This window comes from Leguminivora glycinivorella, chromosome 26 (genome assembly GCF_023078275.1).
Source record: "Leguminivora glycinivorella isolate SPB_JAAS2020 chromosome 26, LegGlyc_1.1, whole genome shotgun sequence".
NCBI lineage: Eukaryota > Metazoa > Arthropoda > Insecta > Lepidoptera > Tortricidae > Leguminivora > Leguminivora glycinivorella.
Genome location: NC_062996.1, coordinates 11,557,818 through 11,585,501, shown reverse-complemented (window position 1 = coordinate 11,585,501; position 27,684 = coordinate 11,557,818). Strand labels below are relative to the sequence as shown.

The 27,684-nt window shown below is 48.9% G+C and overlaps 1 protein-coding gene across 2 annotated transcripts; it reads right to left on the bottom strand.

The window, feature by feature from the left end:
• Positions 1–113: 113 nt before the first annotated feature.
• Positions 114–27,684, bottom strand: LOC125239730 (phosphate carrier protein, mitochondrial). 2 transcript variants are annotated; one of them, XM_048147374.1, is made up of 10 exons: positions 27,565–27,684; positions 26,340–26,436; positions 24,927–25,029; positions 11,641–11,810; positions 10,908–10,970; positions 10,682–10,780; positions 9,611–9,790; positions 8,942–9,079; positions 1,337–1,468; positions 114–754 (listed from the first exon to the last, which is right to left on the bottom strand). In XM_048147374.1, exons 2-10 carry the CDS (start codon positions 26,430–26,432, stop codon positions 668–670), a joined length of 1,065 nt encoding a protein of 354 aa, XP_048003331.1. In that variant the 5' UTR covers positions 26,433–26,436; positions 27,565–27,684; the 3' UTR covers positions 114–667. The 2 variants fall into 2 exon arrangements, with proteins under 2 accessions (XP_048003331.1, XP_048003330.1); XM_048147373.1 differs by lacking the exon at positions 10,682–10,780 and having other exon boundaries at positions 10,809–10,970.

Sequence of the window (27,684 nt, the reverse complement as noted above, 5' to 3'; positions counted from 1 at the left end):
TTAGGAAGGACGTCAGAGGCAAAAATTAAATAATTATGTATAGGATATCGGTCCTATTTTCACATTATACGGATCGGATAATGTGAAACCGCACTATAAATTGAAACGAAGGGGGTGTTGAGATGATTTTATTACCTTTTTTCATTCAACGATCAACTACTTACATTATCGCAGCCATCAAATAAACGGAATACATAAATAAATAAAAATATAATTTATTTAATAATAAATTAACATGATCGCTCACTTATACTGCAACTTGGTAGTAATTATTATTAATAATCACGTCGGGCTATTAATACAGTGTGGTACGGAATCCGAGGCGCGGGACAGGTTTTATCAGCTGAAGTAAACTATTAGTGACATTCCAAAGAAAAGATCCTTACGTATGAGCACCCTTAAAATTTGGAACGCCATATTGTACTTATGGTTCCATACCGATTTAAAGAATACTTCAAATTGGCACGGAACCGTCTCACATTGCACGAACTACAACAGTGTCTCAATGTCATTATAAATGACATAAATGGTAACTCCACACTCTGCCGCAGCAAACACGCAGCTTTAGATTCACGTCAGCTAATAAAATAGATTCCGTGTGTGATACCGCGCGAGTTCCCTAAGTACTAGTGTTGTCCATTGTTTAGTACGTTGGGCGTGTGGTGGTCTAGTTGAGTTTGCCCTCGGCCTCGAGGCGCTTGCGCATGGACTCCGGCATCTCGGCGGGCGGCGGCCGCGGCATGCGCAGCCACACCTGCGGGAAACGGTTTCATTTACCATTTGTAGCGAAAATGTTGTGAAATATGAGTTAGAAGAGGGCTCATAGTAGATAGTATCCACAGAGATGTCGGTAGGAACAATTGGTAAATTGATTAATCATTGAATTATCCGCTAAAATATCTGATTTTAATTCAGCAAAGCAACTTTTTGCTCAACAGTGTCTTTGGTATTACTCAAAATTTCTCTGGAGTTGCCATGAAAGCGAACTCAAAAGTTTTAGTTTTCAGGTTAAACAGTTATGACCTTATGACTTGAGAATCCATTATAAGGGTAAATTTTTCAAGTAAAAATCTGCAGATAAATGTGGGTTAGTCAAAAAGTTGATTCGCCCAATCACCTAAGATACCGCGCTGTACTTAGGCATACGGAATACTGCTTGTATTGCTAAGTCAGAATTTTTTTCGTAAAGATGTAACATGTGTTTTAACAGTGGTGACATCTGGCGGGATAAAATGTCAGTTTGCTCCCCCATCTACACAGCCGATGTCTGAGTGACCCAATGGATTTGTTTTTGTCAAAATGCATAGAGTTATAAAGTTAGGTGTGAGTGATGTACCTTGACGGCGTCGTAGATGAACCACTGCAGCGCGGTGAGCGTGCCGATCATGATGATCCTGGGCCCGAGCCCCTTCCACACGCCCGCGAAGCCCAGCTTGCCCACGATGGACCCCACCGTCGCGGTCTTGTCCTGTTTACACACAAACAACGTTCATAATGCGGTCATATGCGACGCCATTTCGCTTTTCAATCTCATTTCATCATCATTTAGCAATCAGAGAAGACATGTTGTTGAACATTACATGACAATAGTCCATCAGCACCTGCTGAGCATAGAAGAGACCTATGCTGATTCGAGTGTGCCATATACCCCACAGTCGCAAGCCAATCTCAACCAAAAATGTCTCAGTTGCCAATGTTTTTTAGAAGTGGGCCCCGTTCATTTTTGGCTGGAATTTCAAGTGCCACAGGTTCTTTATTCTTAGGTTACTAAATCCAGGCCTATAATATGCACAATAATAACATATGTACTTTCATTTTAAAATTTGTAAAAGCGAGGTCGCTACGGGCTCTCAAGTTGTATACACAAGTGTCGTCCCTGTTCTCGGCCGCTGCCAGTACCCTGGTTGGGCGCAGAACACGCCGGCGATGTATCCCGCCGCGAACGTGAGTCATACCTGGTTGAGCTTGGACACGACGGTGTCGGCGGGGTGCGACACGATGGCGCAGAACACGCCGGCGATGTATCCCGCCGCGAACGTGAGTCATACCTGGTTGAGCTTGGACACGACGGTGTCGGCGGGGTGGGACACGATGGCGCAGAACACGCCGGCGATGTATCCCGCCGCGAACGTGAGTCATACCTGGTTGAGCTTGGACACGACGGTGTCGGCGGGGTGGGACACGATGGCGCAGAACACGCCGGCGATGTATCCCGCCGCGAACGTGAGTCATACCTGGTTGAGCTTGGACACGACGGTGTCGGCGGGGTGGGACACGATGGCGCAGAACACGCCGGCGATGTATCCCGCCGCGAACGTGAGTCATACCTGGTTGAGCTTGGACACGACGGTGTCGGCGGGGTGCGACACGATGGCGCAGAACACGCCGGCGATGTATCCCGCCGCGAACGTGAGTCATACCTGGTTGAGCTTGGACACGACGGTGTCGGCGGGGTGGGACACGATGGCGCAGAACACGCCGGCGATGTATCCCGCCGCGAACGTGAGTCATACCTGGTTGAGCTTGGACACGACGGTGTCGGCGGGGTGGGACACGATGGCGCAGAACACGCCGGCGATGTATCCCGCCGCGAACGTGAGTCATACCTGGTTGAGCTTGGACACGACGGTGTCGGCGGGGTGGGACACGATGGCGCAGAACACGCCGGCGATGTATCCCGCCGCGAACGTGAGTCATACCTGGTTGAGCTTGGACACGACGGTGTCGGCGGGGTGGGACACGATGGCGCAGAACACGCCGGCGATGTATCCCGCCGCGAACGTGAGTCATACCTGGTTGAGCTTGGACACGACGGTGTCGGCGGGGTGGGACACGATGGCGCAGAACACGCCGGCGATGTATCCCGCCGCGAACGTGAGTCATACCTGGTTGAGCTTGGACACGACGGTGTCGGCGGGGTGGGACACGATGGCGCAGAACACGCCGGCGATGTATCCCGCCGCGAACGTGAGTCATACCTGGTTGAGCTTGGACACGACGGTGTCGGCGGGGTGGGACACGATGGCGCAGAACACGCCGGCGATGTATCCCGCCGCGAACGTGAGTCATACCTGGTTGAGCTTGGACACGACGGTGTCGGCGGGGTGGGACACGATGGCGCAGAACACGCCGGCGATGTATCCCGCCGCGAACGTGAGTCATACCTGGTTGAGCTTGGACACGACGGTGTCGGCGGGGTGGGACACGATGGCGCAGAACACGCCGGCGATGTATCCCGCCGCGAACGTGAGTCATACCTGGTTGAGCTTGGACACGACGGTGTCGGCGGGGTGGGACACGATGGCGCAGAACACGCCGGCGATGTATCCCGCCGCGAACGTGAGTCATACCTGGTTGAGCTTGGACACGACGGTGTCGGCGGGGTGGGACACGATGGCGCAGAACACGCCGGCGATGTATCCCGCCGCGAACGTGAGTCATACCTGGTTGATACCTGGTTGAGCTTGGACACGACGGTGTCGGCGGGGTGGGACACGATGGCGCAGAACACGCCGGCGATGTATCCCGCCGCGAACGTGAGTCATACCTGGTTGAGCTTGGACACGACGGTGTCGGCGGGGTGGGACACGATGGCGCAGAACACGCCGGCGATGTATCCCGCCGCGAACGTGAGTCATACCTGGTTGAGCTTGGACACGACGGTGTCGGCGGGGTGGGACACGATGGCGCAGAACACGCCGGCGATGTATCCCGCCGCGAACGTGAGTCATACCTGGTTGAGCTTGGACACGACGGTGTCGGCGGGGTGGGACACGATGGCGCAGAACACGCCGGCGATGTATCCCGCCGCGAACGTGAGTCATACCTGGTTGAGCTTGGACACGACGGTGTCGGCGGGGTGGGACACGATGGCGCAGAACACGCCGGCGATGTATCCCGCCGCGAACGTGAGTCATACCTGGTTGAGCTTGGACACGACGGTGTCGGCGGGGTGGGACACGATGGCGCAGAACACGCCGGCGATGTATCCCGCCGCGAACGTGAGTCATACCTGGTTGAGCTTGGACACGACGGTGTCGGCGGGGTGGGACACGATGGCGCAGAACACGCCGGCGATGTATCCCGCCGCGAACGTGAGTCATACCTGGTTGAGCTTGGACACGACGGTGTCGGCGGGGTGGGACACGATGGCGCAGAACACGCCGGCGATGTATCCCGCCGCGAACGTGAGTCATACCTGGTTGAGCTTGGACACGACGGTGTCGGCGGGGTGGGACACGATGGCGCAGAACACGCCGGCGATGTATCCCGCCGCGAACGTGAGTCATACCTGGTTGAGCTTGGACACGACGGTGTCGGCGGGGTGGGACACGATGGCGCAGAACACGCCGGCGATGTATCCCGCCGCGAACGTGAGTCATACCTGGTTGAGCTTGGACACGACGGTGTCGGCGGGGTGGGACACGATGGCGCAGAACACGCCGGCGATGTATCCCGCCGCGAACGTGAGTCATACCTGGTTGAGCTTGGACACGACGGTGTCGGCGGGGTGGGACACGATGGCGCAGAACACGCCGGCGATGTATCCCGCCGCGAACGTGAGTCATACCTGGTTGAGCTTGGACACGACGGTGTCGGCGGGGTGGGACACGATGGCGCAGAACACGCCGGCGATGTATCCCGCCGCGAACGTGAGTCATACCTGGTTGAGCTTGGACACGACGGTGTCGGCGGGGTGGGACACGATGGCGCAGAACACGCCGGCGATGTATCCCGCCGCGAACGTGAGTCATACCTGGTTGAGCTTGGACACGACGGTGTCGGCGGGGTGGGACACGATGGCGCAGAACACGCCGGCGATGTATCCCGCCGCGAACGTGAGTCATACCTGGTTGAGCTTGGACACGACGGTGTCGGCGGGGTGGGACACGATGGCGCAGAACACGCCGGCGATGTATCCCGCCGCGAACGTGAGTCATACCTGGTTGAGCTTGGACACGACGGTGTCGGCGGGGTGGGACACGATGGCGCAGAACACGCCGGCGATGTATCCCGCCGCGAACGTGAGTCATACCTGGTTGAGCTTGGACACGACGGTGTCGGCGGGGTGGGACACGATGGCGCAGAACACGCCGGCGATGTATCCCGCCGCGAACGTGAGTCATACCTGGTTGAGCTTGGACACGACGGTGTCGGCGGGGTGGGACACGATGGCGCAGAACACGCCGGCGATGTATCCCGCCGCGAACGTGAGTCATACCTGGTTGAGCTTGGACACGACGGTGTCGGCGGGGTGGGACACGATGGCGCAGAACACGCCGGCGATGTATCCCGCCGCGAACGTGAGTCATACCTGGTTGAGCTTGGACACGACGGTGTCGGCGGGGTGGGACACGATGGCGCAGAACACGCCGGCGATGTATCCCGCCGCGAACGTGAGTCATACCTGGTTGAGCTTGGACACGACGGTGTCGGCGGGGTGGGACACGATGGCGCAGAACACGCCGGCGATGTATCCCGCCGCGAACGTGAGTCATACCTGGTTGAGCTTGGACACGACGGTGTCGGCGGGGTGGGACACGATGGCGCAGAACACGCCGGCGATGTATCCCGCCGCGAACGTGAGTCATACCTGGTTGAGCTTGGACACGACGGTGTCGGCGGGGTGGGACACGATGGCGCAGAACACGCCGGCGATGTATCCCGCCGCGAACGTGAGTCATACCTGGTTGAGCTTGGACACGACGGTGTCGGCGGGGTGGGACACGATGGCGCAGAACACGCCGGCGATGTATCCCGCCGCGAACGTGAGTCATACCTGGTTGAGCTTGGACACGACGGTGTCGGCGGGGTGGGACACGATGGCGCAGAACACGCCGGCGATGTATCCCGCCGCGAACGTGAGTCATACCTGGTTGAGCTTGGACACGACGGTGTCGGCGGGGTGGGACACGATGGCGCAGAACACGCCGGCGATGTATCCCGCCGCGAACGTGAGTCATACCTGGTTGAGCTTGGACACGACGGTGTCGGCGGGGTGGGACACGATGGCGCAGAACACGCCGGCGATGTATCCCGCCGCGAACGTGAGTCATACCTGGTTGAGCTTGGACACGACGGTGTCGGCGGGGTGGGACACGATGGCGCAGAACACGCCGGCGATGTATCCCGCCGCGAACGTGAGTCATACCTGGTTGAGCTTGGACACGACGGTGTCGGCGGGGTGGGACACGATGGCGCAGAACACGCCGGCGATGTATCCCGCCGCGAACGTGAGTCATACCTGGTTGAGCTTGGACACGACGGTGTCGGCGGGGTGGGACACGATGGCGCAGAACACGCCGGCGATGTATCCCGCCGCGAACGTGAGTCATACCTGGTTGAGCTTGGACACGACGGTGTCGGCGGGGTGGGACACGATGGCGCAGAACACGCCGGCGATGTATCCCGCCGCGAACGTGAGTCATACCTGGTTGAGCTTGGACACGACGGTGTCGGCGGGGTGGGACACGATGGCGCAGAACACGCCGGCGATGTATCCCGCCGCGAACGTGAGTCATACCTGGTTGAGCTTGGACACGACGGTGTCGGCGGGGTGGGACACGATGGCGCAGAACACGCCGGCGATGTATCCCGCCGCGAACGTGAGTCATACCTGGTTGAGCTTGGACACGACGGTGTCGGCGGGGTGGGACACGATGGCGCAGAACACGCCGGCGATGTATCCCGCCGCGAACGTGAGTCATACCTGGTTGAGCTTGGACACGACGGTGTCGGCGGGGTGGGACACGATGGCGCAGAACACGCCGGCGATGTATCCCGCCGCGAACGTGAGTCATACCTGGTTGAGCTTGGACACGACGGTGTCGGCGGGGTGGGACACGATGGCGCAGAACACGCCGGCGATGTATCCCGCCGCGAACGTGAGTCATACCTGGTTGAGCTTGGACACGACGGTGTCGGCGGGGTGGGACACGATGGCGCAGAACACGCCGGCGATGTATCCCGCCGCGAACGTGAGTCATACCTGGTTGAGCTTGGACACGACGGTGTCGGCGGGGTGGGACACGATGGCGCAGAACACGCCGGCGATGTATCCCGCCGCGAACGTGAGTCATACCTGGTTGAGCTTGGACACGACGGTGTCGGCGGGGTGGGACACGATGGCGCAGAACACGCCGGCGATGTATCCCGCCGCGAACGTGAGTCATACCTGGTTGAGCTTGGACACGACGGTGTCGGCGGGGTGGGACACGATGGCGCAGAACACGCCGGCGATGTATCCCGCCGCGAACGTGAGTCATACCTGGTTGAGCTTGGACACGACGGTGTCGGCGGGGTGGGACACGATGGCGCAGAACACGCCGGCGATGTATCCCGCCGCGAACGTGAGTCATACCTGGTTGAGCTTGGACACGACGGTGTCGGCGGGGTGGGACACGATGGCGCAGAACACGCCGGCGATGTATCCCGCCGCGAACGTGAGTCATACCTGGTTGAGCTTGGACACGACGGTGTCGGCGGGGTGGGACACGATGGCGCAGAACACGCCGGCGATGTATCCCGCCGCGAACGTGAGTCATACCTGGTTGAGCTTGGACACGACGGTGTCGGCGGGGTGGGACACGATGGCGCAGAACACGCCGGCGATGTATCCCGCCGCGAACGTGAGTCATACCTGGTTGAGCTTGGACACGACGGTGTCGGCGGGGTGGGACACGATGGCGCAGAACACGCCGGCGATGTATCCCGCCGCGAACGTGAGTCATACCTGGTTGAGCTTGGACACGACGGTGTCGGCGGGGTGGGACACGATGGCGCAGAACACGCCGGCGATGTATCCCGCCGCGAACGTGAGTCATACCTGGTTGAGCTTGGACACGACGGTGTCGGCGGGGTGGGACACGATGGCGCAGAACACGCCGGCGATGTATCCCGCCGCGAACGTGAGTCATACCTGGTTGAGCTTGGACACGACGGTGTCGGCGGGGTGGGACACGATGGCGCAGAACACGCCGGCGATGTATCCCGCCGCGAACGTGAGTCATACCTGGTTGAGCTTGGACACGACGGTGTCGGCGGGGTGGGACACGATGGCGCAGAACACGCCGGCGATGTATCCCGCCGCGAACGTGAGTCATACCTGGTTGAGCTTGGACACGACGGTGTCGGCGGGGTGGGACACGATGGCGCAGAACACGCCGGCGATGTATCCCGCCGCGAACGTGAGTCATACCTGGTTGAGCTTGGACACGACGGTGTCGGCGGGGTGGGACACGATGGCGCAGAACACGCCGGCGATGTATCCCGCCGCGAACGTGAGTCATACCTGGTTGAGCTTGGACACGACGGTGTCGGCGGGGTGGGACACGATGGCGCAGAACACGCCGGCGATGTATCCCGCCGCGAACGTGAGTCATACCTGGTTGAGCTTGGACACGACGGTGTCGGCGGGGTGGGACACGATGGCGCAGAACACGCCGGCGATGTATCCCGCCGCGAACGTGAGTCATACCTGGTTGAGCTTGGACACGACGGTGTCGGCGGGGTGGGACACGATGGCGCAGAACACGCCGGCGATGTATCCCGCCGCGAACGTGAGTCATACCTGGTTGAGCTTGGACACGACGGTGTCGGCGGGGTGGGACACGATGGCGCAGAACACGCCGGCGATGTATCCCGCCGCGAACGTGAGTCATACCTGGTTGAGCTTGGACACGACGGTGTCGGCGGGGTGGGACACGATGGCGCAGAACACGCCGGCGATGTATCCCGCCGCGAACGTGAGTCATACCTGGTTGAGCTTGGACACGACGGTGTCGGCGGGGTGGGACACGATGGCGCAGAACACGCCGGCGATGTATCCCGCCGCGAACGTGAGTCATACCTGGTTGAGCTTGGACACGACGGTGTCGGCGGGGTGGGACACGATGGCGCAGAACACGCCGGCGATGTATCCCGCCGCGAACGTGAGTCATACCTGGTTGAGCTTGGACACGACGGTGTCGGCGGGGTGGGACACGATGGCGCAGAACACGCCGGCGATGTATCCCGCCGCGAACGTCACCACCAGCTGCTCGCCCTTCGAGCACTCCGCGCGCGGCTTCGGCACCACGTACTGCAACACACAACCCACTCAACATTACTATTCTATACAAAAACAATCCCTCTTGAGCTAATACAAGCAGGTCACAGTCCTTTGATGATAACTGGTCATCTTTGAGACCTGTAAGTCATGCTGAACTAGGGATGTCAATAGCTTGTCTCAGACAATGATTGAAAGTGTCTAAACACTCACTTGTCTTTTTTAATATTTAGATAAAGTTTAAAATTACGAGTATTTCACACTAAAAGTGCTCGCCGCGTCGCTCACGGCCGCTGCCATTCCAGTGTGAGCCGACCCTAAGTGCGTTTCACATTATCCGATCCGATATCGGATGTCGGAAGGATTTCAATAGAAAAAATCCAAGATGGCGCCTGTAATGTATGGGATATCGGATCGGATAATGTGAAAACGCACTAACGGTGATAAACAGTTTGATGCAACCGCAAATTTCGAAATGTTATTATTTAAAACTCGTTGAAGGCTCTATTCTGTCAGGCCCAAACAACACAACAACAAGTTAGAGTGTTGTAGAAGAAGTGTTACCTTGTAGAGCAGCTCAACAGTCTTCTCGAAGCAGGCGAACTTCATCATGGTGTAGGGGATCTGGCGGCCCCACAGCGGGGCGAGCCCCTTGTAGAAGGTGCCGTAGCCCTCGTTCTGCACCATCTTGGGCCACGCCTCGCGCAGCGTGTTCGCGAAGCCCGGCATGGTCTGGATGCGGACCTACACACGGACACACACACATTATTACACGTTACTAATGTAGACAAGATGGCTGCTACTAAGAAAGTTGGCACAGCGTTGCTAATTGCTATGGAAACGTGCGATACGTCTATGCAACCTCTAAGATCTATAAACCTAGTTTTGCAGTATTTATAAATATATAATATTTGAAAAATGTGGATATTAGAAGATATTCTAACCGAAGTTTTACCTAGAGCCAGTTCGGAAAGAGAAGAGTCGATATAATGGACCCCATACATTTGATGACTCTTCACTTTCAACATAAGAATAAACAGACTGATGGACCGAGTACCAAGAGGGTTCTTTTTGTACCTTATTGGTATGGAATCCAAAAACATCTTAAAATGTTGTATAACAATTTTTCACAGAACTTGATGTAAAATCAAAATAAGTAGCCATTCGCCGGGTCCACACTGACGGAGCAACCAAAACATCACATAATGGTCAGTGTAGCCCCGGATATGTAACTATTTGTTCACGAACGTGTACCTTAGCGGCCTCTAGCGGCGACAGCGCGATGTCGGCGAAGAACTCTGCCGAGGCGGAGGCGGCGAGGTAGACGAACGTGCGGTAGGTGTAGGCGGTCTCCTCGTCCAGCAGCTGTAGTGTCTCCTACCTTAGCGGCCTCTAGCGGCGACAGCGCGATGTCGGCGAAGAACTCTGCCGAGGCGGAGGCGGCGAGGTAGACGAACGTGCGGTAGGTGTAGGCGGTCTCCTCGTCCAGCAGCTGTAGTGTCTCCTACCTTAGCGGCCTCTAGCGGCGACAGCGCGATGTCGGCGAAGAACTCTGCCGAGGCGGAGGCGGCGAGGTAGACGAACGTGCGGTAGGTGTAGGCGGTCTCCTCGTCCAGCAGCTGTAGTGTCTCCTACCTTAGCGGCCTCTAGCGGCGACAGCGCGATGTCGGCGAAGAACTCGGCCGAGGCGGAGGCGGCGAGGTAGACGAACGTGCGGTAGGTGTAGGCGGTCTCCTCGTCCAGCAGCTGTAGTGTCTCCTACCTTAGCGGCCTCTAGCGGCGACAGCGCGATGTCGGCGAAGAACTCGGCCGAGGCGGAGGCGGCGAGGTAGACGAACGTGCGGTAGGTGTAGGCGGTCTCCTCGTCCAGCAGGTTGTTGTAGCCCACCTTGAACACCTCGTACAGCCCGAACTTGCACAGACCCTGCAACACAATACACCTTGTTTACGATTCATACCAGTTTCAATTACAGTGTTTACAATAAAGAAATCTCATAGTAAGTTTGTCTACATGGTTCTTCGGTAGGAACAATTGGTATTTTATTATAATCATTGAAAATTAAATGTAGTATTTGTGCCAGTCTAGTCAAAAGCTCTACTTTTTGCTTGCCATAAGAATTATATTTGTCGAAAAGATAAGTATGTTTAACCATAGATTACATATAAATAGATCATACCCTCCTATACATTAAAATGCGACCGCCTAAGAACGCGTATACACTACACCACACATAGATGGCGCCACAAAATTTTAATGTATGGGAGGGTATGATCTATTTATATTTAATCTATGGTCTAACCTATCTTTTTTTCTTTCTGTTATTATTATTTATTTTACTTTAAATACATCTGCATAGCCTCTGAAATAATTGGCAAATAAGGGGGATATCCAATTCATTATTTTTATTCACAAGTACACTTTTTTTTTCTTGAAGATTTTAAGACAGTTTTCTCTTTGCTGCTATCCTGTCTGCTTAATAGATATTATCTGATGGAGATGGCCAGCATGCCCTCCTCCTTGAAGCCGGTCAGCACAGCCTCGCACTAGTCCGGCTAGCCCGAGAGCACCAGGTGCAGCAGGAGTGGCTACTGACCTGCAGGGAGTACCCGATGAAGGTGGGCGCCCAGCCCTTGGCCAGGCCGCGCATGCCCTCCTCCTTGACGGAGACCTTGAATCCGTTGACCACGTTCTTGTACTTGTCGGGGTCCACCTGCAGGCGGCATTTCACCAAGTCCAGGGGCACCACGGCGGTGTGCGTGATACCTGGAACCCGAGGATTATATTACGATGTGTTTGTTAGAGAACGGTCGAGTATAGTGGGGAGGAAGCTCATAAGATGTTTGTCTACATGGATGTTCGGTAGGAACAATTGGTATTTATTATAATCATTGAAGATATTGTTACCAAGATTAAGGAAAACTGCAGTCAAATATAGTCATAGGGCTTACGGCGAAATTATGGTCAAAAGCTGCACTTTATGCAGAAAGCAAGCCACTTTGCACAGTGATACTAGGGACCAATACAAACGTTTTCATCCGAGGAAACACGATTTTCATCCACTAGAATTCAAGATGGCGGACATTTTCCAAAATGGCGGCCGCATATTTTTAAAAATTTATAGAATCGTAACGGCTGCACCGATTTTGATGGTTGGGGTGTCTATCGCATCGTATTGAAGAGTTCATTAATATAAAAAAATAAAGTCATAAAAAAGGTAAGATGGCGGCCGAATAATAAGAAAAATATGAAAATTTCAAACTTTTTTTTTCATTCTCGTGCAATTTACCAATAAATTTTCTATGATATGGTCACATTTTTATGTATTTAAATTAAACCTGATAATATTATCTATATAATAAAATAAAAATCATGAAAATCTGTTGAGTAGTTTTTGAACTATACTCATTTGAAATGGAGCGCGCGGATTTGAAAGACGTTTTCGCACGTGATGTAAACAATTTTGGAATCATAACGGCTGCACCGATTTTAATGGTTGGGGTAGCTATCAGTTTGTATTAAAACATTTATTTATATAAAAATTAAAATCATTTAAAAAAATAAAGATGGCGGCCGAATAATAAAAAAAATATGAAATTTTAAATTTTTCTTTTATTCTCACGAAATTTACAAATAGTTTTTCCACCATATGGTCACATTTTTATTTATTTAAATAAAATCCGATATTAACGTCTACAAAATGAAACAAGAAACATTAAAATCCGTTCAGTAGTTTTTGAACTATACGCATTGAAAATAAAGCGCGCGGGTTTGAAAGACGTCTTTGCACTTGATATGTGATGCATCGTATCGTTTGGTACCGCTATACACGCAATACTGATTATTTATTTTGGTCTCAACTTACTATATTACTATTCAGAATCAATGGTTTTAGTATTTATATATATTATTAGTTTTTTATTCCGAGTTTAGGTATATTTAGACAACCCCCGTAAACTTGACCATCACATAATTTTTATTTTAATACGTAAAAGAACTTAAATGCACATAACATAACATTTGTATTAATAGCAATTGTCCTTTCCGAGGACTCCAGAGATAATTTTCGACAACTTCTGTAGGGGGCTACGGAAACATATATTAATACAAAACATATTTTTTACTTCTCGTCTAGGTTATACTGAAAGATAAAAGAGATACAAAATAATATCAAACAAGGAAATAATGATAACATAATAATTTATAGTAATAGCATAGTGGATACCCCCTCCCAACTGAGGGGGGACTGAAATCTCGAGGCTGAGGCGTAGGGTTAGAGCCGGCGTAGCATTATTTGACATTCATATGCGCATTGTAATATGCCTACTTGAAAAATAAATATTTCATTTTCATTTTTTCATTTTTTTTATAATATCATTTTTGCAAAATACTTTTTATTTTGGCAGATCCCTTTGCAAATAAAACATTATTAATACATTGCATTATTTGCATTGCGCCGCGCAGGGTAGACCCACAACACGTACAGCGTATTGTTTCGCAGCCTTTTTCACAACCGCAATTGTCCAAGTATACATATTCATACCATATCTCCCTGTTTTCAGACCACTGCAGTACCCAACTATCGTTGTACGTCTTCCAACCCCAGGATGATGGAAGTAATATCCAGAATATGGGGCGTTGTTATACGACACGGAGTGCTGCCGATGTTGGTTAGGTACTAATTTATTTTCGGTGGTAAACAGTTTCATGCTCACCAAGTTGAACTGGAGTGAACTTTTCAAGCATGGCGATTATTCCTCCCGGAAGACTTTGTAGTTACTGCGATGTTTCTATCAAAGCTGGTATAACTTCAGTGTGTGTGCAAACAATGTTTTAGAACATGATTTTTTCCTTTTGTATTGAAAAAAGAAGTGGTATCAGACGTAAAAGCGTAAAAACCACGAATAGCAGTATCTCATTTGAAGTCTTAAGAAAATATACTAGATAAGAATTGGAAATTTCCCAATATAATTAGCTCCACAGATCACATTCTTAAATGCCAAATTGGGACCGTTCTTAACACATATTTTAGTGAGCAAGCATGGACTCAGGCCTGTTTACCGGTATGGTTTGGCGGCTGAGGCACTCGTAAAGTGTCGTTTTGCCGTCATTCCTGCCTCCATTTACATCACGTCCGATCTCGCACGTAACGCCCTGAAAGCCTCCACGGCTACAAACTGCGAGATAAACTCAACGAAGGGCATTGGACACTCTAGCATCCGTTACCACCCTGAACTCACTCGAGGTCTCACATGAGGCAAAGACCTTTCGAGGCTCTAAGCTAGGTCCAAACCCGAATCTGGCCTGACTTTACGTCTATCCTTTACCCGAAGACTCCAGTGGTTTTTATTTAAATACCAAGACATCTGTATCGGAAGATGTGAGGATACGCGTGAGTCCCTGTTCCGCCATATCTTTTGCGCGAGGTACAATGAGGCTATCAGCTTCTTCCGGTTACGTTCCTATGGTTTACCCTGAAATAGCAGAGCAAATGTTCTCTGAGGAAGTAAATTGTTTAGAAAAAAAAATCACCACATTTATAACATCAACAGGCTATAGTTTCTCGAAAAAGTCTTGTTGGTTGTCATGCTGAACAGTGTCTTCCTGGAGGAATAATGGCCAAGCTTGAAAACTTGATCCGCAGACTCAACATTTATAGGTTAACTTGGTGCGCAAGGAACTGTTTCCAACCAAAATTAATAACCAGCATCCCACCAACATCGCCAGCACTACAAAAACATACGCTCCTTGTCACAGAAAACAAGTTATTTTATACATAGATATTTCTGAAGCCCCTACAGAAGTTGTCGAAAATTATCTCTGGAGTCCTCGGAAAGGACAATTGCTATTAATACAAATGTTATGTTATGTGCATTTAAGTTCTTTTACGTATTAAAATACAAATTATGTGATGGTCAAGTTTACAGGGGTTATCTAAATATACCTAAACTCGGAATAAAAAACTAATAATGTATATGAATACTAAAAACATTGATTCTGAATAGTAATATAGTAAGTTGTGACTAAAATAAATAATCAGTCTTGCGTCTATAGCGGTACCAAACGATACGATGCATCACATATCAAGTGCAAAGACGTCTTTCAAACCCGCGCGCTTCATTTTCAATGCGTATACATAGTTCAAAAACTACTGAACGGATTTTAATGTTTTTTGTTTTATTTTGCAGATGTTAATATCAGATTTTATTAAAAAAAATAAAAATGTGACTATATGGTAGAAAAACTATTTGTAAATTTAGTGAGAATAAAAAAAAATGAAAATTTCATTTTTTTTTTTATTATTCGGCCGCCATCTTTATTTTTTAAATGATTTTAATATTTATATAAATAAATGTTTTAATACAAACTGATAGTTACCCCACCCATTAAAATCGGTGCAGCCGTTATGATTCCAAAATTGTTTACATCACGTGCGAAAACGTCTTTCAAATCCGCGCGCTCCATTTCAAATCAGTATAGTTCAAAAACTACTCAACGGATTTTCATTATTTTTATTATTTGTGCCGTTTGTATATCCGAGGTCTTTATAGAGAGAGTACGTCGTAGACGTCGCATTGGACCGATAGATGGCGCCATCGTTCGTTGTAAGTCGCTCCGGCGTCACACCGCCGCGATGTTGGTAGTCCCGTTTTTCCCCACCTGCAACACAAGGCCCCCCGCGCCCCGACCCGCCACCAGCCACCCTCATTGTTTCGTCGAACGCCGAAGTGACCGGTTGTCGCGTATTCCGTTCGAACATTTTTACAGCATGGTGTCTCGAAATTAATCTTTTAGTTTCTATTTCCTTGTTATTTCTGGTCAAACCAGAGTTATTCGTGTTTTTATTTAAAAAGTGGCTTATAACGTTTCGGAATTATGAAATTTTTCAATTTCTATTTCATCCGTCAATTCTTTCTTCCCTTTTAATTTACGCTCGTTCGTCTTGAATAATGAGATATATTATGCCTCGCTGGCGATCATTATTCGTCTTTCGGGGTTCTCACTATAGAAATGAACGAGCGGTGCTTTATGATTCTACCCACTTTTTTGTAAGAAAGTTCCATGCTGCAAAAATCGTTACCGTTAATCAGTTTTCTTTTTAAACTATTCGCATTTCCGAGACTAAAGTAGGAAGTGTTATCCGCGTATTAAAAGTTTCGCGCGAGAATATAAGCGGTAACGTAGGTAAGTTGCTCCGCCGGGGACCACGTGCTCCGGGGACCACGTGCTTCGCGACCGCGGGCTGCGCGACCTGCGGGCTGCGGCGGCGTCGGCGGCGGGCGCGGTGGAGGAATACCGCGCTCCAAGGAGGTTTGAATTTCTCCGACGAATGGGTGAGCAGCTTCATATTATTTTAGAAAGAACATGTTCGGTTTCCGATTCGGTGCGGAGGCCCCAAGCCACGTGTCGGCGCCGAAACTTACTGTAGCGCTGCGATAGCGCCGCTGACCGCGGCAGTGCTGTCCGCCGCGTCGGCGCCGCCGAGGTTGCGTAGAAGTTGCCTCCTCGTAAACGATGGCCATCTCTGCGGTGCCGCCGAACGACGTTGTGGCCGCCGCATAGGCGTCGCGTGCGACGCGCTGTAAGTATGTCTGCTGCTGCCCCGACGCGAGCGCCGTGCCGTTAGTGATCAGTCGTCAATACGCAGGCTACCAGCGCGGCCACCTTCTGCCCCCGCCACAACGCCGCGAGCCTGCTGAAGCTGTCCACCAGTATCGCTGGCCGCCACGCTTATGCTGGCGCCTCGATGGTGATGCAGAGCGTTCGTCTGCCGTGACAACGCCGCGATCCTGCTGAAGCTGTCCACCAGTATCGCTGGCCGCCACGCTTATGCTGGCGCCTCGATGGTGATGCAGAGCGTGCGTCTGCCTTGACAACGCCGCGAGCCTGCTGAAGCTGTCCACCAGTATCGCTGGCCGCCACGCTTATGCTGGCGCCTCGATGGTGATGCAGAGCGTTCGTCTGCCGTGACAACGCCGCGATCCTGCTGAAGCTGTCCACCAGTATCGCTGGCCGCCACGCTTATGCTGGCGCCTCGATGGTGATGCAGAGCGTTCGTCTGCCGTGACAACGCCGCGATCCTGCTGAAGCTGTCCACCAGTATCGCTGGCCGCCACGCTTATGCTGGCGCCTCGATGGTGATGCAGAGCGTGCGTCTGCCTTGACAACGCCGCAAGCCTGCTGAAGCTGTCCACCAATATCGCTGGCCGCCACGCTTATGCTGCCGCCTCGATGGTGATGCAGAGCGTTCGTCTGCCGTGACAACGCCGCGATCCTGCTGACTGTCCACCTGCTGTAGCTGTCCACCAGTATCGCTGGCCGCCACGCTTATGCTGGCGCCTCGATGGTGATGCAGCGAGCTCATCTGCCGTGACAACGCCGCGATCCTGCTGAAGCTGTCCACCAGTATCGCTGGCCGCCACGCTTATGCTGGCGCCTCGATGGTGATGTAGAGCGTTCATATGCCGTGACAACGACGCGACCCTGCCGAAGCTGTCCACCAGTATTGCTGGCCGCCACGCTTATGCTGGCGCCTCAGTGGTGATGCGGAGCGTAATACTGTTAACCGCTGCACAGGCGTCGCAATCCTTCTGCTGCGTCTGCCGTGACAACGCCGCAAGCTACTTGAAGTTTTCCACCGGTGTCGTCGGCCGACACGCTGATGCTGGCGCCTTGATATCGCCTCCATCGCACGAGGTAAGATTGCAGACGCGGCGACCTTCATCGCGCCACCGAGCGCAATACTGCGGCTGCCGCGAAGGCGTCGCTAATTTTCCTGCCGCGTTTGCCGTGACGACGCCGCGAACTCTGTCGATGCTGTTCATCGATGTAGCTGACTGCCACGCTGGCGCCGGTGCCTCCCGCGCTGACGGCGGCGACCTCGAGAAGGCCACCGAGCACGATACTGCGTGACGCGACAGGGCATCGAGACGCCTTTCGAGCTGACGACGGCCGTCTCAATCTCACCGCCGAACATAACAGCGTCTGCTGCAGTGACAAGCTGGTAAGATTGCTGATGTGGGCCCTTGGTGCTGCTAGCCGCCCCGCTGATAACACCCGTCGCGCCTAAGATGTCACGCTCACCGCGAACACTGTCTTCCCCTACAATGGTGCCACGACCACGACTATCCAGGCTCCGTCTGCTACGGTATCGTTGCAGACTCTGTTGCTGACCAGGCTGATACTACCCTCCAATGTGACGCCGGGCGCCGCTATCAGCTGACATCCCGTACACTATGGTATCCACTCTTCTCTTTCCAGTTCCCGTGAAGTACGACAGTATTTACACTCTATTTTGACCAAGGACTCCTCCGTCGCCGAAGTGAGAACAGATAAATTCTAAAGATGCTACGTCCTAACGTGGTTTGGACACCCATAGTTGAACGAGGTAAGACGTCAATAACCGGACGAGGAGCCGCACTGCTGCGAGGGTGTCCTGACGATGTTCGCGAGCTATCTAATCGGAGAGGCGCCTCGCGAGACGACCCTGTGATTCCTGTACATCGCTCATTGTGTAGGTCAAAGACATCGTAAAGGTTTGCGGAATAAAAAAAAAAAAAAAAAAATCTCTTTCAGAATGTCCAGATCTAAATTCGAGCCAGCGTCCTGCATCCTGAGCGTGCGTCTGTTTACCGGGTGGACACCAAAACCGATCGGTAATCTGGCCGCGGGGGTTCCAAGTACACGACGATTTCCCGGAGGCTTGTGGCGCCCCCTGTCCATTCGAGAGATTAACTTATTCCCCGAGCCTCTAATAAACAAATTGGGAAAAATAAACCCGCTTCGCCTTAGTGAACTTGAGATTCCAGCTCAAAGCGAAAGGGGCCAGGAACTCAGGAGGACTTCAGTAGTTATCATCTGGCTCGACTATACTGAATTAATATAGTGCTTGATTCGATCGTAGAACCTGATTTCATCAATTTCACAACTTTCGTAGTCTACAGAGGAAGGTTGCACCGCTGCAGTTTCCAGCATTACCTCGTACAGCTGCCGATAGCCGTAGGCCAATCGCCCCTGTTTTGCTTGCATCTGCAGCCCGATAAGACCTTCAATAATCGGAACATCGTACGAAGTAAAACTCTTCCAATGGAAAATAATCTTCAACAGGCGGTGGCGCTGGCGACTGAAGTGACATGCAGCCGGATTAAGGTTCGCATAGCACTATATGCTATGCACAGTTCGGTTGTATGTTATGTTATGCTGTACGATGGCAGGACTACATCTCTTCTGTTACGAGTAACTACGACAGTAACTGCTGACTCCAACAGACTGTCGTACGAGGTCAGTATGCACCCCCTGGGAGCCAAGTAAGTGACCTTCGGTGACCTCGCCTTCTTCTGCTTCGCCCGTCATCGTACCTCTTCGTCTGCGAGAGCCCTGCATTACGCCGTACAACGGTACGTATTAAGCCTCCGCCACACATAAAGCGCATTCCGCTACGCTATGAGCGCGCTGAATGCGCGTGCATTCCGCTCGCGTTCCGCGCGCGTTGCGCTCGCAATCAGCGCTCGTTAGTTCCCGCTAGCGCCCACTGGGCGCAACGCCAGCGTTTGTGCGGTGCACCGCCATTATTGCGCTCCGCCTACGCTCTTAAAGCGCGCATGTGTGGCGGTGTCTTAATTCACCCCTTGACCTGCTACCACGACGCGTTCAGCAACCACCAGCGATGCGACACGGACGTCTCCACCTCTCAGTCTACTCTGTCGACCTTCATTGCACGAAGTAGAAATCCGTCGCATCGGGTTTGGATTAGGTAATGGATTACCCTAAGAGTCAATGACTGACTTGAAGAAATCGACTGATACCTCCGTCCAGTGTAGTAGCAATCGACAGCGCTCGTACTTTTCATCTTCTAGGCTAGTTTTACCGAGCGATCGGTATCCTCAAATGCCCTCACTAAAAAGAGTTCAGAGTTCAAGAGTCTCGCTTGCAACCGCGCTCGCTTGACGCGAAATAGTCTGATCGAAAATACCAGTATTGTAACAAATAGCCCTTGGGCGCGTGAGTGATGACCTTTTTCTGTGTTTGATATGGACGTAAGACGTTGGACTTTAAATAGTCATATCAAAGCTAATATTGATTTATAATTTTTACGAAGGGTTGACAAAAGCAGTATCAATTACGTTACCCTGCTACAGTAAAGATAGTTACACTACTTTTACAGTTAATTTCCACACTTTGTGTCTGAAATTGGGTTTATAACCTGATAAAATAACGTGTCTGTTAATAATAATAGTGTACCTAAGGTTTTTGTATCTTGTTCAAGTCAGCCTCGCCTACATCTTTTTTGGTTTTGATCTGCGATGTATAATAATGTCATTTCTCTAACTATTCGCTGACTAAAGCTAAACGTCATCACGAAAATCTCTTTAGGCGTTTCTGGCACCGAGATATTCGCGGATCGAAGGCGATTTCGACTGATACATCTGTCAAATCGGTTCAACAACTGATTCACTTATTCTTCTACGCTATGCCAATAGGGCTACCAAAGGCTTGCGCGCCAGCTGACTCGCCACCAGGAGATAATAAACAGGTCTCTATAAAGACCTCGGATATACAAACGGCACAAATAATATAAAAATTTTACCTTCCAATAAAATTGTTATTATTTTGCCTGGTATATCCGAGGTCTGAGTGATGCCTTCCTGGTAGGCTTAATATACCGTCGGCACTTCTCCTCAACAATGAGGGTGGCTGGTGGCGGGTCGGGGCGCGGGGGGCCTTGTGTTGCAGGTGGGGAAAAACGGGACTACCAACATCGCGGCGGTGTGACGCCGGAGCGACTTACAACGAACGATGGCGCCATCTATCGGTCCAATGCGACGTCTACGACGTACTCTCTCTATAAAGACCTCGGATATACCAGGCAAAATAATAACAATTTTATTGGAAGGTAAAATTTTTATATTTTATTATGTAGATAATATTATCAGGTTTAATTTAAATACATAAAAATGTGGCCATATCATAGAAAATTTATTGGTAAATTGCACGAAAATGAAAAAAATAGTTTGAAATTTTCATATTTTTCTTATTATTCGGCCGCCATCTTAATTTTTTTTATGATTTTATTTTTTTATATTAATGAACTCTTCAATACGATGCGATAGACATCCCAACCATTAAAATCGGTGCAGCCGTTACGATTCTACAAATTTTTAAAAATATGCGGCCGCCATTTTGGAAAATGTCCGCCATCTTGAATTCTAGTGAATGAAAATCGTGTTTCCTCGGATGAAATCATTTGTATTGGTCCCTAGTATCACTGTGCAAAGTGGCTTGCTTTCTGCATAAAATGCAGTTTTTTTCCGTAAGCCCTATGACTAATAACACTGATCCTACTCATAAATAAATAAATATTAGGGACACCTTACACAGATCAACTTAGCCCCAAACTAAGCAAAGCTTGTACTATGGGTACTCATAATACTGTATTCCTGCAATCCTGCAGCGCTTATTTTACGCATCGGAAAGCTGAAAGACCGTTTTCACATTATCCGATCCGATATCGGATGTCGGAAGGATTTCAATAGAAAACATCCAAGATGGCGCCTGTAATGTATGGGGTATCGGTCCGACATCCGATATCGGATCGGATAATATCAAAACGCACTAGAAAAATTGAGATTGAAATTTTTGTCCTGTCCAGATGATAAATTATTTATTTTCTGTCTATTTTGAATGTATCATATTATCTGCCACCATCCATTCCCATGTCATCAGCGCATTTGTCAATTTTACTATCTGATATAATAACAAAGTTAAGTTCTAAATCTAAACGGTAGACAGATGACATAAGTACATAACCCCAATTTACTGAATTCAGATAACAGTATCAGGTTGTCAGTGATTGAATGTCGCGATTATTTCACGACTATCGCCGCTTATCGGCATAAGTAAATAACTAAATACTTCGTGCTTTACTGCCCTGCACCAAATCCCCCGATAATACCCTGATTATGTTTACAATGCATTGCAATCATCCATCTTATTCAATTAAATTTTAATAGTCTTACGTTTGAGACTGATTGCCTAATTGTCTTAGGTATTTCCATTAAATTCTTGTTTGAATGTTATAAAAGCATAAGTTATGCGTAGCAGTTGGGTTATCAGTAACACCATGTTTGTCTAGTAAGATAAATTGCTATACGTAATATCGCCTCGTAAAATCAACGTCAAGCTAATGAGTACATACTTATACTAAATCAGTGGTATATAGTATATGGTACTATCATTCCATTTATTTAGGTCTCTTTACTGTAACATATTCAATAACTTGCCTTGTTTCATATAAAAAGTAAACGAACATAAGGTAAGTCCATGGACAACTCCAATACCACAAGGGTTACAACTGTTACAAGTGCGTTGCCGTCATTCATGTAGGTTTGTAGGTCGTATCTGTCCCGAAATACCGCGGGCAACAGTGTTCACAACAAGGCTAAATACCTATCAAGTGCCATCGTCTCATTATGTCTCACGCAAGACATATCGTCCGCATTGTTTAGCTACAAAATAAGGCCACCATGCCACCAAGCGGTTACGTAGGTACTAGAAACAAAAATTATATTTATTTTCTGTGACGTTTAAGTCACATATTCTAAAACGTCGACAAATCATAGTACTTAAGTGTGTCATAAGGAGAAATGTGTCTGGCCTTCACATTTGACCCTATTACTCATAGTCACAGGTTTTGCGAGTTCATACTTTGGCTACTTGCTACTCACGGTTAGTGGTAAACATATAAACTCTCAATAAACACTGATCATTGGTTTAAACAGGCCAAATGTGAAGCCAGACGCACTTCTCCTTTTGACACACTTACCCGTATTGACTTTATTTATTTTTAAAAGTATTATTAAGTTACGGATCTAGGTCGATTTATGTAACATTGTCCCATCTAATTATACCTACAGTAACTACTATATTTATTATCAACGTTGTGCCGTGGGCTCTACACTTCCTCATGCTACTCATTGCTCGCATTGGCCACATCGCTCGGCTGCAAGTACGCAGTCATTGCCAGTGACTTTGCACCGAGACACGGCTGTGGCAGCCGCCCAAGAGTTCACGGCCAGTTACGTGAACGCTGCGTTACGTCATACGTTGATAGACGGAAATAACTGCGTGTACCCGCCATTGACTACATGTGTTTACTAAAGCTTTTTTTATACATATATCTATCCCGCTACAAACGCTACAATCAGGTTCCGTAGCCGAATGTCATGTCTGCGACGCGAAACGCCGCAGAAATGTAGTCGGGCTCTGTCGCGCCAATACGCAAGAGCGATAGGGATAGATAGCTACGAAAGAGATATTATCGTGAGCGTTTGTACTTTCCGATAAGCACACAGTTTAGATATGTTACTCGATAGCGACAATGTAACGGAGAATTAATACCATTTTTGGTTCTAGTAAGCCTAAGCAACCGTTTGGGGGCGCAGTTATGATATTTCTATGTATTTTCCACAACATTCTTGGTCGAGTAATGTATTCTAAATTCATAGTAGCTATTTACACTGATACTTAACGCAGATTGATTATTTATTAACCCCCTTATTCATAAACGTTAACTAAAGTTATCAAGACGATAAAGTTCGTTTGTCCCTTTCCTGTACGTTTATGAATAAGGGGGTTAGTCGTTATCAGATATATTGGACCGGCAGATATCCTCACTAATATCGAAACACGTATTTATCATGTACAGCCGGTCACATTATTCATTTATGCTCTTCAGTGATTTATTAGTAACTAATAAACACAACATCGATAAGCACGAGTTCGCACATTAACCTTATGAAATGAACTAAGCGAAAGTACACGAGGAAGATAGACCACAATAAGTAGATATCGTTGAACGCCATTACGCCATAGTTATTGCGTGCGGCATTTTCAAGGTTACATTAGTAGCAGTAGTAGTAGTAAAACACTTTATTGTACCAGAAAATAATACAACACACAGGAAAAAGAGCTTATTACAAGTACAAAGGCGAACTTATCCCTACATACATTAGGTTGCAACTTGTCGGTGACGTCTTTAGTGGTATGAAAATTAGGGCCAGTTGCATCAGCAACTACATTTGGCAGACAGTTAATCGTCAAGCAGCAGACGTCTATGTAACTTCCCATACAATAAAATTTAACGAACGCTTTAACGGTGACAGATGGTTTGATGCAATGCCCTTAATTAATAAATGTATTCACAAAATATCCCACAAATGGCCTAAATCGGAAACAGAAACTCTACCCCAAAACACGTGCTGCCCTCTGCAGTTCACGCACGTTTTCTGGCGCATTGTAGGTTCTGCCACAACGTGGGCTTCATTGCAAGCATATACTTGACATCTCCTGGGCTTCAATGACTTCAATGTCGTAATACTCGTAATACCAGTACCAATATCAATTAACTCCAATTCTACTTTTGCAGGGCAGGGACTAAAACAACGACGCAGGTATCGCTAGGGCGTTCAGAAGCGAATTTGTGCGATCCTCCAAGCTGCAAACTGGCACCGCAGCTGCAGACCGCACATTAGGACCAAGACAACTGAGCTATTCTTATCCAGTTGTAACCGGCAATTTTCCGGATGTCGTCTCCAATGAGTCAAGGAACGACTTTGCCTAGCAACAAGTACCACTTAACTCTATTTTAGAACAGCTGACAGAGGCCCGCCATCTTGCCGAGCAAATTTTCTCGGGCGAGGCAAACGTGCGCGCGTGAGCACGGACGTTATACGCGCGAGGCAATGCCTCGCGAGGGTGCTGGGTCTGTGTGCACCCGGCTATGACGAAACTCACGCCTTGCACCTTGGTGCAGGCGACGGATCTCGCTCGATCTTGGTACCGATATGGTGGGTTGCCAGATTTGCTAGAGGTGAAGGAACTTACCGCAGGAGAGGATGCCCCCGAGGCCGCAGAGCGCGAAGTACTTGGCGGAGCCGAACTCGCACGAGTCGCCGAGGTCGGCGGGCGCGGCGTTCGCGGCCATGGCCTGCCGACAACACAACACAATTATTACACGTCTCTTCCATCACGGAGATCGTTGGGTACCTTTGAGCGGCGTGCGCGAAACCTAACACCTAGATGGTCTTTTGACACTTTTTCAGTGGATGTTGCCGTTGATGGTGTCATGGAACTCTAAACCGGATTTTTTGATGTATTATATATTAGTACAAGATTTTAAAGAAATTTCTTTGTAATATCTCTCTATATTTTCTCAACGTTAGGACTACACGTGTTAATTTTGTCCCCATGCAGGGGCATGCGTAGCGCGGTTGTAGGATCGAACGGAGATCACTACAGGAGGGCCTGTACAATTATTGTTCTAAATTGTATGTTCAGTGAAGAGTATTAGCCTTAAGTCCTTATATTGGTTACTTGTGATTTTAATTTCTACATTTGTACTTATTTTAGGTTTTATAGCTTACATTATTTACTTTGAGGGATGTTTTATGCATCATGACGCACACTCGATGAAAAATACCAGTAGTTAAAAGGTTATCCATACTAATATTATACTTAAATGGGAAAGTGTGTGTGTTTGTTTGTTTGTCTGTCTTTCACGGCAAAACGGAGCGACGAATCGACGTGATTTTTTAAGTGGAGATAGTTGAAGGGATGGAGAGTGACATAGGCTACTTTTTGTCCATTTCTAACGCGAGCGAAGCCGCGGGCAAAAGCTAGTAACTTTATAAGCGGGCCCTCAGATCTCATAATCATGTGTCACAGGGCCCCCTCCGCGCCGCACACGCGCCGCCGGCTCGCTTGTGTAAGCTAGAGAGAGAGACATTCTGCGGAACGAAGCGAGCATGGTGGCGGGCCGCGACATCGCGGCCGAGCGGCGCGGCCCGGCCCTCCGGCATGAGTTCTCATCATCGGGCAATTTGTTAACTTGTTCACTTAGTCTTCCAATCCCTGTCTCAATGACCCAAAAAAGATCTCAGAAATAGTAAATGCTTTTGTTTTCCAAATCAGACTTTATTCATTTTGATATAGATATTATGTTTCTTGCGTTTTCAATAAGATTGCAAGTATAAGCTAGAGAGAGATCTCTGCAGGAATGAGGCACAGTTCTCAGGAATGAGTTGTCATCACTAGGTCACATGATGCAGCAGCTACTGAATGTAGAGGACATTCATATTATATTGTAGAGGACATTGTTACTTGAAAGTCACAGAAAAATGTATTAACTTTTGGTTCTAGTAGGTGACACTTTGCTTTGATCGAGTTCTCCACACAGAGCCATTTCCTGTTAAGTTTATGATATTGAGTAATGTATGGTGAACATAAAAGTGTACAGACCTGTGAGGGGGCGGCGAGGGCGTCGCACTTGGCCGGCGTGAGCGGGCCGTGGAACGGCGAGCTGCGCGCCGCCTCCAGCAGTGAGGAGAACATTCTTCTGGAACACCATCCAAAACATCATATTAAAAGACATTCTTATGCAAATTGATGTTTATATTTTAGTCAAACTTTGTAATATACACTTAAATACATAGAAAACACAAATGACTAAGGAACAAATCTATGATCTATGGAAAAAATAAATGGCATTACCAGGATTCAAACTCAGACATACATAAAATTGGTGGATTTTATAGAAAATTCAAGCATCACTGTAAGTACATGTCATATCTGGACTTTATCTACTGTTCCAATTATTTAGCTAATTCAAATCTAAGTTTCCATGTAATTGAGTTACTGATTTCAACAAATGTTTTCCTTATGCAATTTAGCTATAGGCATTCAATAGTATGTGTAGTTTAGAAACAGTTTATGTACTACTCGTTAGTTGCTCGATATCATTACAATGTAAATAAACAAATGTTACACGATCACAGGATCGTAACAAGTAGTACAACCTAACTCAAATGGCACCTATTTCTATTGATAAGCATCGTTCGTCTTTTATATATTAAATGCTTAAATTACTACACAACGAGTAAGTATAGGTATAGAAATCTCCGTACAATATTTTCTATCGTTACGAGACTCCATAAATACTTTTACAAAGCGATTCGACACGGTAGCATTGAAAGAAACCTTTCGTGTCACCGCCGTTAAGACGATCTGTCAAAATGTTAGGTAATTTGAATATTCTTTTGTTAATATTAACTGATATCCTTCACTAAAGCACTGTTTAAAGCTCTGTTATCCATTCCTGAAACTCAATTGATTAAGTAATCTAAAGATTTAAAGCAAAAACTACAAGTTAAGAAAAAAATATGTGTTGACGTTAATCAATACTGCTTGTAACCGGGTCTACCCAGAAACCATCTAGATATTGCGCCAATTGAAGACATTAACCGTCAACACCTTTAAGCGTACTTTATAAAAATAGTTCCGATATTAAAATTAATAAAACCCCTAAAATATAGGGCAAGGTCACGTGAGAATAAGCCCATTAACACATTACGTAAGGAAAAACTCAAGTTTAAGCTAAAAATACCACATTCACTGACTTAAACCAAATCCTGCGCTATTCTTAGACTTGACACGCAATAAAAATAAAGGAAATTTCGTTACTTACATGTCTAAAATACTATTTCGCCGTTCAACACTCCACACCGCGCCTGACGCACAGTGCTAAAGGAAATGCAGGGGCGAAGCGCGCGCCATTGACGGAAGTTATGTAATCACGTGGAACCAT